General features: G+C 34.3%; 1 protein-coding gene and 1 pseudogene across 1 annotated transcript; one reads left to right on the forward strand and one right to left on the reverse strand.

Annotated features, from left to right (window-relative positions):
* Positions 1–610: 610 nt before the first annotated feature.
* On the reverse strand, positions 611–3931 carry LOC111914321 (alcohol dehydrogenase-like 7; annotated as a pseudogene).
* Positions 3932–11916: 7985 nt separating this feature from the next.
* On the forward strand, positions 11917–12544 carry LOC111914320 (uncharacterized). The gene has a single exon (XM_023910093.3). The coding sequence runs from the start codon at positions 11999–12001 to the stop codon at positions 12323–12325; it is 327 nt and encodes a 108-aa protein (XP_023765861.1). The 5' UTR covers positions 11917–11998; the 3' UTR covers positions 12326–12544.
* Positions 12545–12771: the final 227 nt, after the last annotated feature.

A 12771-nucleotide genomic window follows, 5' to 3' on the forward strand; every position in this document is an offset into this window, starting at 1 on the left:
ATTATCAAGTTTGATGTTGATATCAATTTTATAGACTATGCAGTCAAGTGATTGAAGAATACTAACCGGTTAATAATAGTAACAAAAAATAGATATAATGATCAAGTTTGTAAAGTAAAAGATATTGTTGATTTAAAAAAAAAAAATACATGAAAGTATCGTTTTAGGTAATTTTTATAGGTTTTTGTTTCTATGATTTGTTTGATGATAAATTTTATTGCATTTTTGTTTATATAAATTTTTTATTTATTCGTTTGGTCCATTAAAGGGCATAAAAATTTTATCTCGCCTCGGGTATCAAAAATCAATGGACAGACCCTGATCGGCACCATTCTAAATCAAACCCGCGGCGTAGCACAATTTTTTTTTTCAAGTTTTGATTAGTATTGGAATTAAGAGTACTCTCCTATATGAATGTGTTAAGCTTATGATGTGAGAGAAAAAACTTTTAAATTAATGGACTTACAATCAAATTCTTTTTTTTTTTTCTGCAACTGTCAATCTAATATACTTCCACGTTATTCTTAATCTTGTCTCAAGTCCCAAAGGCCATATCTTATGGCTCGCTAGGAAAGACCAGCCAATACTCAATAGTAGCACACAGTACACATTTTATTTGAAATTTGCCCATAATGTTTTATTTTTATTTTTTAAACACTATTATCAATTTCATCTCATGTCCCAAAGGCCAAACCTTATGGGTCCCTAGGAAAGATCAGCCAATAGTAGCACACATTACACACTTTATTATTTGAAATTGACTCAGGAATCTGGCACCATTGTCATCATTAACACTAAATAACACAGTCAGATGCCATTTTTATAACTAGAGAAAGAAAACAACGCATTATTGAAATGAAGTGTGATCATTTGTTCATCCAAATTACACACCGTAAGCTCTTCCCTTCGAGTAGCAAGTCAAAAGCCTTGTTTATCTCCTCAAACTCCACCTCATGTGTGTTACAAATTCATCAAGTTGTAATTCCTGAATACACCACCATGTTTATATCATTTTCTTATATATACTTCGTTTTTGTTTAATTTTTCATTTTTACTCCTCTCAATTTTTTTTTTAACAACAAACTAATTAATCTACTCCTAAATAACCACTTATGTCTCCGCCGAGACTCGAACCTCAGACCTCTCATATGAGATGGTCATTCCATACCGCTAGGCCATTGGCCCTTTGGTCCCCTCAACTAATTAAATCCCGCAAATTAAAGACCCCTAATAAATGCAAACACGTATACTATGTTCGAAACGTTCTGTGTCCCAAAACACATGTACATCAATCTAGATTCTAGAATTAATTTGAGAACTTTTTTTTTGTTTGACCTTAAAAATCAACGACAATCTAAAGAGGGTAGATTTTACATACCTTGTCCATATAGCGTTTTCCAAGGATATTTATATCCGTTTTTGGTTTAAGACCTCCAAAAAACGATCCCATCAGAGATTTCCCACTATAAAGTAACTCAAAAGTACTTAATGTCAACATTGAACTTGGGTCATCAAGCCCCACCACAACTGTTTTTCCCCATCCCTAAAGATTACATCATAAAATTAATATACTTGAAAAACTTGTAGTCCAGTGATTGATTTGATATAAAGATAGAATGAAATGGACCTTTCTAGTAGAAGCATAAGCTTCATGCACCAGAGACGTCAAACCAACACACTCAAAACAATAATCCGCACCCCCATCAGTCATTTCAATTATTATCTGCTTCAATCAAGAATTTTACGTTTAAAAATCACATTAAGATCTTATTTCCAAAATGAAACAAAAACTGTATTACTGATTAATTATATCTTTATGATGCAATGAACTCGGAAACATGTGCATGTCTAAGTTACCTCGCTCACAGTTTTGTCCCCGATGTTACGCGAGTTCACAAAATCAGTAACTCCAAATTTCTTTCCTGCCAATAAAAGAATAGGTCAATGTAAAACTGAGTCTACCCAACATAAGTTCCTACCCATAAAATAATAAAATGATGACACGTGGAATCCAGTAATTCTCTTAATCCTAATCCTAATAATATTTGTCTTGATCTAATGAACAGGAAAATAGATAGAAACAAAAGATAAAAAGATATATGAGTTCTTTATTAGTATAATTTACCTATTTCACACTTGTCCTGGTTCACATCAATACCTATGATTCTTTTAGCTCCACATAGTCTCGCTCCCTCAGCAACCTGTAAAAACATCTCTTTGTCGTTATTCTCTCATCAAGATATAAATATATCAAAAAGCATGATATATGTCACATAATCTTGAATCATTCATGATTGTTTTATCAGTTTAGTATAACATACAATATACCGAACTATTACAATTTTCTATGTATATGTGGTTTATTATATAAATATCCAATCACAAGACTAATAATGTAGAAGCTTTTATGGGTAATTAAAGCACCCTAAAAGTATAACAGGATAATCTGGAAATGAATTAAAAAGAATCATACGGCTAACCCAATTGCACCCAGTCCAAATATAACAACCGTTGCTCCAGCTTCCACTTTCGCTGTTCTCCATGCAGCCCCCACCCCTGAAAGCATTTTGTATTTCCCAAATACTATCAAATATAGAATCTACACATTTATTACTAATAATATGTCATCAACACGTTATTTTTTCTTAAATTAGCTCGAAAACTTAATGTGATATACTATTATCATTTCCTAACCTGAAAGTTAATGAATTCATAACATTTTGAAGTGGAATCCTAATTTGTTTTCCTTTAAAATGGAAAACCAATAACATTCCAAGAAGAATAGAGAATATACCAGTTGAAACTCCACAACTTAAGAGGCAAGCTCGATTTGCTGGGATTGCTGGATCAATTTTAGTTACATGAGCAATGTCAACCACTGTGTACTCACTAAAACTTGAAACATACACGAAGTGGTATAAGGTTTCTCCATTGATGTCTGTGAACCTACTTGTCTCATCTCTCATCCAAGGAGAAATACTGAAAGGAAATTTCGTACACAGGTTGCTTTTCTCGGACAAACAATCCCTACATTCACCACAATCGGATACAAAAGTTGGGATCACAGTGTCTCCTTCAACAACTTCATGTACACCTTCTCCAACACTCTCTACCACCCTTTAGTGAAACAAAATAAAATGATTATAATCTTCTTATATATATATATATATATATATATATATATATATATATATATATATATATATATATATATATATATATATATATATATATATATATATATATATATATATATATATATATAGCAATAACAAATAAATCATATATAACACACACAAGTCGATATATATCTACAGTACATGGATAAGGAAAGTTTACCCCACTGCTTCATGACCAAGTATTCTGGGGAAAATAGCAGGAGGATCCTTTTAAGAAAAAAAAATGGTTAGTTAACTTCAATAAGAACACTTGGAGGCGTTAAAATCTGGTAAAACGAATAACGTGTAATTAAGATTTCAAACGCAATGAGATAATGAGTCTCTACCTTGAGTTTCCACAGGGTAATATCACTATGACAAAGAGAAGTGCATGTGATTTTGATTCGAACTTCACGAGGATTTGGTGGGGCCACTATCACCTCCTCTATCACCAGCGGTTCCCCGGCTTTCCTAGCAATAGCAGCTGTCGACAACACAGAGCTCCATTAGTTTTATAAAGAAATCAATGAGTTCGACGTATGTTGCATTCATTGCTCCAATTTAAAACCATGAAAATAGGGTTCTGAAACAGAGGTTGACGAACTTACCTCTGCATCGGAGAGGCTTGCCGGCGGTATTGCTGGAGCTTTTTCCGTCCATAATAAACGGCCACCGCTGGGTTGTTTCTTCTCTGAGTCGCAAACACAAATGCCGCAGAGTTTGCCGCTTCGAATTATGTTTTATATTGGTTAGAAGTGTCTAGTCTCCATCCGCGGGAATCAACGATGGCTTGATGGCTTTTAGCGTCAAACTCATAAGCGGGAGCGGCTGCCCCACAAAAAGAAAATTTTAAAAATTAGTTTTTTCAAAAATAATATATTTTAATTATTTTAAAATAATATTTTTTTGACTCTCAAAAATATTTTTTTCACATAAAAAATGGTTTTTGGACGACGTGTTTGTCACGGAGCTTTTAGAAACGTTTATGAGCTTTTAACTTTTAATTTTTGAAAAAACGTTTTAGTTTAAACAAAAAACTTTGTTTGGCAGTACGAACGTTTAACTTTTAGTTTAAACAAAACGCTTCAAATCTAAAAGTTACTTCATTTAGCATTTAACAAAACGCTATTGTGCGTTTGAAATTAATTTCCATAATTACCCTTAAAAATATATTTATATATTTATTTATTTTTAATCAGTTGTCATTTTATGTGATTTTATATATTTCGAAAGTTTTCAGCTACTTTTGTCAAACACTCATATAACAAATAAAAGCTAAGATTCCTGTTACACGTTTTTCGCTACCCGCTACTCACTTCCAGCTATCAGCTATTTTTGCCAAACACGTCATTTGTTTTCTTTTAATAAAATTCTTGAATCAGGACTGCTTGAAAGTCTTTGGGACCGGTAAGGATATATCAAGTAATATTTTAGGAAATTGATAATACAATTGAGATTGACTTAAATATAATAAAAGAAAAATATCTTTTCTAAAAATATACATTGAAAAACTGCTAATTATCTATAAATGAGGTTTTTCTTTCTTATATTCAAAGTTTCAGACTATTGGTTCAGTTTAGAGACAATGAGTCAATCTAAGTTGAATCCAGGTTTAAACCATTTATTAATTGGATTGAAAATTTCAATCCAGCCCAACCTATTTATCTGAATGAGTTGATATTTTCGATACAACCAAACATTTCAAATAAATGGGTTATCATTAGGTTGATCTGTTTATGTATATTTCTCAATCCAGCCTATTAAATAAATAAATTAAACTTGGTTAATACTTAATCCAATTAAAATTAAAAAGTAAATAAAATTACTAAAGATTTTACGTTAGTTCCAAACTTAAATAAAATTTCATAGTATCACAATAATACAATTCCAATTCAGAAATACAAATTAATTATTCAAATAACATTAAATGTTTGTAATTATAAAATGATTTTAGATAATGACTAGCAATGGCGAATCTAAAACCAAAATCAACGTGGTTCCTTATATAAATAAAATAGAAAAAAGTATGAAAATGTAGGTCTTTTGGCAAAATAAGATAGTTCGTTATGTTTTTTTAAATAGAATTCTTGTATTAAAAAACAAAAAAGGTAGGTCCTAGGACCCACCTTCACATAGTGCAGTTACGCCTAATGTTATGGCAAAAAAAAGATAGAATTAAGATTGCATTTTTTTAAAATATAAATAAAAGTAGAACATTATAATTTATAAATCGATACTTATATTAATACATGATTACATTTAAATAATTGTTAAATTAAATATATATTAAAGTTAAATAGGTTGACGAGTTAAAAAGTGATTAATAATTTTTATCCAACTCAACCAATTTAATTAAATGGATTTGATGGGTTTACTTATTTAACTTAAACGAGTTGAAAATATCAACCCAATCTGATAATTTTGGGTTGTATTCGGATTATATTCACGGGCTGGGCCGATTATCGCCAAAACTAGTCCGTTTATTATTGGATGCTATTTTATTTGATATATCTAATTATGTCGTTGACAAGAAAATAGAAAGCATATAAGCAAATAAATGGGTTTGGGTTGAGTTTTTCAACCCGCCAACCCGTTTATTAAATGGGTCATATATGGTGTAACGACCGAAAAATTCCAACCAATTTAAACTTTTCAAAGACAACCCAATTTCTTTAAATAATTACAAAAAGGTTTTCAATACAATTTATTTAGAGTATTCTCAGAATCACATCACAACATAAACATGAGGAGCGGTACGATCACGCCTTCGCCTTACCACGGTCTCCTGAAGAACCTGGAAAACATTAAACCACAACTGTAAGTTCGAAAGCTTAGTGAGATATCCCCAAAATACCAACCACATATACCATACACGCATAACATGCCATATATATCCGAACACAGAACAGCCATGCACTTCGGGTCTACTGTGTGACTGGTTCGCCGCACCGGCCAACAGTCCACCTGGTCCACCCTCCGAGTCTAGCCATTTACATCGAGTCTGCAATGTGATTGGTCTGCCCACACCGGGCCTTCAATCCACCTGGTCCACTCTCTGAGTCTACATTATGATCGGTCCGCCCGCACCGGGCCTTCAGTCGGCCTGGTCTACTCTCCGAGCCTCGGCACGTCTGGTCCGCCCTCTTGGGGCCTACAGCCTATCCGGACCGCTCGCTGGGCCTTCGGGACAACCGGTCCGCCCTGAGTATCTTGGCTTACAGCACAAAGCAGGACCCGCCTCAACCCAACTCCAATCCAACAACCATGTACACATAAACATACAATCATATAACAATTCATAGTCAACAAACCGATCAAACATATCACATAGCATATCATCATCCTAACCAGACCTAACCGGTCACTAGCATAGCATCACCCTATATCTCAGGATACCGACCTCAACCAGGTCTCTAACATATACCATCCTAACTACCAGGATGCAAACATATCAAAGCAGCAACATAACAACAAATACCCGGATCTCAATCCGATAAAGGTCCGGCCTTGGTGCCGTAGACCTGGTTGATATAGTGAGGATAACTCACCTCGAAACTGTCGACAGAACAGATAACCCAAGCTGCTCCGATCACTGATACGATCTTCACCACTGGCCAACCACCAAAACACTGAACTCAAAACAATATCCAACAATTACCAAAATGCCCTTGGAAGTCAACTGGACAACCCTTGGTCAAAGTCAAAGTCAACCCCTGATTGACTCTACTCGCCGAGTCAACCCGATAACTCGCCGAGTCCCCATGCTCAGAACTTTCCCCAATCCGCGACTCAACTCGCCGAGTCCAACAACTCTGAGTCCTTTCACACTCGACTCACCGAGTCATCCCTTGACTCACTGATTCACAGCTCAACCAGAAGAAAGGATAGGACCTCATGACCAGACTCGCCGAGTCCAAGGCTATCTTCAACCTACTCGCCGAGTTGTTCTTCCAACTCGCCGAGTTCTAGAACATCTTCAAGCAAATCGCCGAGTACACCCCTATGACTCGCCGAGTGCCTCTAGATCTCATTCCAAACAGAACCTTCCAGGCCATGCAATTGATCCAAAACATAGATCTAGCCTCCTACAACCCACCCATCACGTAAAGTGGCGAACTTTACATGAATCCAAAGAGATCTAGGCATTATACACTCTAGGGTTTGGTTTTGGGACAAGATAGCTTCACCAATCACTTATCAACATGGACTTTATGCGATTTTGGACCATCACTACTCCAGATCTGAGGTAGCATCCTCAGATCCATCTTCCAATCCCGAAATGACCCATGAAATCCTCCAAATACCCTAAAACAACCACCATGGATGACAATAAGGGAAAAAGGGTTCAAGACAGAGGATTCTTACCCCAAAGATGAGCCTAAACTGATGTAGACTTCAGATCCACAAGCCCTCTTGATGCTATCCACGAATTCCTCCAACTTCTCTTCACAAATCCCTTCTCCCAAGCTTCAATCCTCTCAATAATGGAATTTCTCACGATTAGGGTTTTCTCTGGAACTCTCAGGGTAAATAGAGGCTGAAAAGAAGGCATAACATCCTTTAAATAGGGGGCAAACCCCGAAGATTAGGGTTTTCTTCACCCAGCACCAACTCGCCGAGTCTAGCCGCCGACTCGCCGAGTTGGCCACTTAACACGCGACCAAAGTCGCGACGCTACTCGCCGAGTCCACCCATGGGCTCGCCGAGTTGCCCTTAAACACTTTGAACCCTGAACTTGCACTCCTGAACTCGGGATGTTACATATGGGTTTCTCAAAAAATAAACGGGTAGACCCGCCAACCCGTTTATATTCTTAATAAAAAAAATTATTTTATTTTTAAATGTATTTATGTATCAAGTATTAATATTTAATAAATATTATATAATATATACCATTGATTCGTAGACAATTTGACTGTTTTGACATTTTGACTCGTGGTGGATGGTCTAAGGTCGTAAGTCGTGACCTATAAAGCTAAGTCTGTAACATGTTTCTATGAATGTTTTTAATTTTCATTTGAATGTTTAAGACTTAAATGTCTAAAATTCAGACCCACAAACCCAAATCTGACCCACGAACCCGCCAACTTGTAAACCCGTATAAATAAATGGGTTGGCGGATTATATATGGGTTTATGTTCCAAATCCGCCAACTCGTGACCCGCTAACCCGTGACCTGTATATTTAAATGGGTCGTGTTTTGGTTGGCATATTTTGACCCACCAACCCGCCAACCCGCGACACGCCAACCCGAACACGACACGATTGTCAGGCCTACTAATAATTATAAGTAATGTTTGCATAAATTTTTTAGATAATAATAAAACATAGATTATGATACATGAATAAAATTATTATTAACAAATCACTTTCCTTTCTTTTTGCCACAGGTCTTGTTTTTAACAGAGATTTTTTAATATTCCGGGTCCCTGGATTAGAATGGTATCTAATAACTTATTCATTTAGTTTAACGAATTCAATATCCTATACGTATTTCAATGGAGCAAAGTTGTATATAAAATGCTCATGATAACCGATGAATATCGATAGTAGTCGATCAAAGTTTTTTAGAAGGGCTAGTAGCCAACTAAATTAAACTAAATCTTTTTTTAGTTAACATAACTAGAGATAATTGTCCCTCAAGATAAAGTACTGGCCAATAGGATAGGAGAGTTTCTTTATATCCAATAATTTGACCAATTATGTCTATGATATTTGGGTCCATAGCCACCTTCTTGATCGAGTCCAAAGCCACCGGTACTAAGAAAATTTAAAAAGATATTTCCAATATTTGCACATGTCACCATCCATAGTGTAAACCAGAAATGGAAAGGTTTAGAGCAAACAAAACACTATAAAATAATTGGAACATGTGTCATGTCTCGTTCACATGGCCACATAAGAGGTTCATTTAAAAAAAAATCTAAAAGTAAATTCAAAGTAAATCATATTCAGTGACACCGTAAAAAATCATTTACATAGACAATACATTGCTCAAAAGTATAGTTTCACATAATTTCCAGAAAATAGAAAACATATAAGCAAATTGTTTTTTACAAAATTGACAAAAACTCACAAAAGATCCCATCATGGCCCAATACTATAGTTAAAGCAGAGTTACAAAGACGAGTTAATTACTTGATCTAGGTACCTCAAAATTTCAATTGTATCATCATTAATGTAGATACATTTCTATATTGCAGGTGATGATGAATATAACTAATTCATGGATGTGAGATTGTACAAAAACCTTTGTTTTGATGCTTATTATTTTGTATACTTAAAGTCAAATAATCTCACATTAGGTCGTCATGATTCAATTTGATGTGATACAAGCTTCCAAATGCATACAATGAGCAACATGTAACAAAATATGATAATATAAATGGGTTTCCTAATAAAAATGCAATGCTATAACTAGGTAGACTTTTCAATTATCTGATGACTTAATCACAAATATAATGGAAATACGGTGTTGTAATAGTATTAAATAAAAGCACGGCCGGTCCAAACATATTTGGGGCCTAGGGCGACAATAAAAAAAGGGCCCCATAAAGTCAAAAGTATAATAAAACTTCAAAAATAGGCATATCGATTATAAAAATTAATAATAATATTATCAAAAATACAAAATATAACAACATTTACAAAAACAACTAATTTAAATAAAAATACTTATTCTAGTTCGTTTAAATACAAAATCATTAATGATACTATCAAAATCATTTTATATAATATATCTTTTTTCTTACATAGTATTGCCAAACCAGGAAATTTTATTGTGACATTGATAAGCTTGTGTAATTCTTCAATAACTTGAGTTTTTAAAAACTTCACTTTGCACTTCTCTCTGCAGACAAAAGTTACAAGGTTTGTTAATAAATAACATGTTATATGCAATAAATTTGGAACTTAAAGCATCTAATTATATAATTACTTCCTAAAATCTACAAACATTTTACCATATTGAGTGTAAATATGAACCTTAAACCATTAAGTTTCACTGTTTCAAGGTGAAAATGACTTTAGAAATCTGATATACAAACGAAATATCATAAACACAAATTAGAAATCAATTCAGAAGCTTCTAATCTATTCAGACTTCAGAAAAGATAAATCAAAAATTAATACATAAATTAGTTCAGAAGCTTCTAATCTATTCAGAATTTAGAAAAAATAAATCAAAAATTAATACAAAAATCAGAAACTCAAATCAGAAATCAGTACAAAAACTCCTAATCCATTTAGAAATTAGAAACCAGTTAAGAATGTCTGAATAAATTTAGCAAACACAAATCAGAAATCAGTTTGATAACACCTAATCTATTAAGAAATCATAAACACAAATCAGTAAATCAGTTCAAAAAGTCCTAACCAATTAAAAACAATAAACAAAAACAACTCAGGGTAGAAACTCATAATCTGTTCAGAAATCAGAAACAAAAATACCTTACCTGATATGATCTATGCACTCTAAAACTCAGCAAATAGGAAGGCTGAAGGCGAAAATTTTGAGCTTTGAGAGAGTAAGAAGCAGAGATGGTTGAAGGGGAAGGGCAAGAATGGTAGAAAAAAGGATTCTTGAATAGTTGAATTAGTGTTTTGGATATTTTTAGGAATGACAACAAAAGACTAAACGAGAGTGATGATACTTGCTTGGATTAATGTCTGATATCTTTTTTTTTTAACCGACAAATATAATATATAACTACTCCTAAACTAACACCTAAATCCACCTATGTCCACGACGGAACTTGAACCCTCAACCTCAAGGAGGGAAGACATCACCTGATACCGCTAGGCTAGAAGCCCTTTGGTTAATGTCTGATATCTATTCACGAGGGATGGCGCTTCGATTATGGAGTATGACGATTCATTTATTAATTCACAACACCCTAATTCCTTGTCTTTGTGTTCCCACTTTCCAGAATCCAATACGAGGCGCATAGGCCGTTTTTTTTTTTTTTATTTTAGTGGGCTAATTTCATATTTTGCTAAATTGGGCCCTTAAGAAAGATATACATAATTTTTTTTAACTATATACACCATATAACCCAAGATTTTGAGCCCCTTAAAGTCGTGGGCCCTGGGCGGTCGCCCGGATCGCCCACCGTCAGGACCGGGCCTGAATAAAAGTAGGATGTTATAATAAAGTAATAAACATACAAAAGTACATTACTGTTTCTAGGTACATGAGAAAAGTATACAGATAGAAGGGAGCCAAGTTTATACATGTTTGTCACAAAGTCGTTAAGCAAGCATTATGGTCTTTGGTTGTAATAAAAGGTAAGTTATGACATGCTACTGAAAATACATTGCAACAAGTAGATTTCTCAAAGTAAACCGAAGAAGGGAAGCTTCCATAATGGACTTGAGTGTTTCAAGTAATAAAAGAATTGATTATAAACACACTTTTGACCTAATACATGATAACTTTCGGACCATCATCTTTTTTTTTGGTTCTTGAAATGAACAATTTTTCTAACTGATGGAGAAAAGAGAGAAGTGAAAGAGAGAACACTAGGACATATGCTTTAAATTTGTAAAATGAAACATAGCTCATTAATGGACGATTTTACCCTCATATGTTATGTGAGAGACTTTAAATGACAACTTTTTAACACCGTTTGCCGGAGGGATATTTTTATATAATATCAAAAAATTACAAAGACCAAATTTGTTTATTTTCTTGAAGTTGTACAATATGTGGCTATTTCAAGATATCACATAAACCATTTTTGTAATTTTGTTTTTAAGTAATTATTTCGGATACCCTTGGTTGGGAAGAGCCGAAGTGGGTCGTTATTCAACATTATTCCCAAAACTCAAAACATACAGCCATGGCACCGTCGAGCTCCTCTGCCGCCTCTACAGGTATTCCGACGCCAAAACAATCACTTGGTTTCGTAGCCACTGCACTCAAAAGAAAAGACAGTTTCATCCAGTTCTTCGCCATGACTGGAATCTTGCTGCTAAGCATGCGATCGGTAAGTCAAAAATACCGAATCCAAGAACTCCAAGACGATACCAACGCCTTGCAGGAAGAGAAAAATTCAATCTCCGATCGAATCAATCACATCAAAAGCAGCCTCCTTGCTGAAGCCGCCCTCGATACCACCGGCGCCTTCGCCGCCAGGCTCCGCATTCTCTTTGGCGACAACAATTGATATGTGAGTCGAAAATTTTAGGGCTTCTAATCTACTCGCTGCTTAATCTTAATTTTGTAGTGTATCAGAATCTGTTACATATAGGGATTTAAGGATTATGCTTTGATACTACAACAAAGGTCTGAAATTTTCAATTTTGATAATAATTTCGGCTGTGATCCTTGTGGTCGGATTTACTGCTACTTATAAAACCTTAAAATGATATTTTTTTTATCTGCATATTCTATTTCTTGAATTACCTATTTAGCTAAAAAGGATACATTATTACATTTAGACTTCACTTTTCAATCATAGCGATTTCCACATATAAATCTTATACAGCTTGAAGAAAGTTGTTGATAGTTTGATACAAGCTATGAAGTTTCATTTGCTAGTGTTTATTGAGTTTCTTAGATATTTAGGCATTGACTGTGTTCTAGAACTATAACTTGAGAACCTTAAAGTTT

The sequence above is a fragment of the Lactuca sativa genome, chromosome 8 (genome assembly GCF_002870075.4).
Source record: "Lactuca sativa cultivar Salinas chromosome 8, Lsat_Salinas_v11, whole genome shotgun sequence".
NCBI lineage: Eukaryota > Viridiplantae > Streptophyta > Magnoliopsida > Asterales > Asteraceae > Lactuca > Lactuca sativa.

Bases quoted from the DNA above. Each gene is read 5' to 3' on its own strand.
- LOC111914320 (XM_023910093.3), top strand. From the start codon at position 11,999: ATGGCACCGTCGAGCTCCTCTGCCGCCTCTACAGGTATTCCGACGCCA.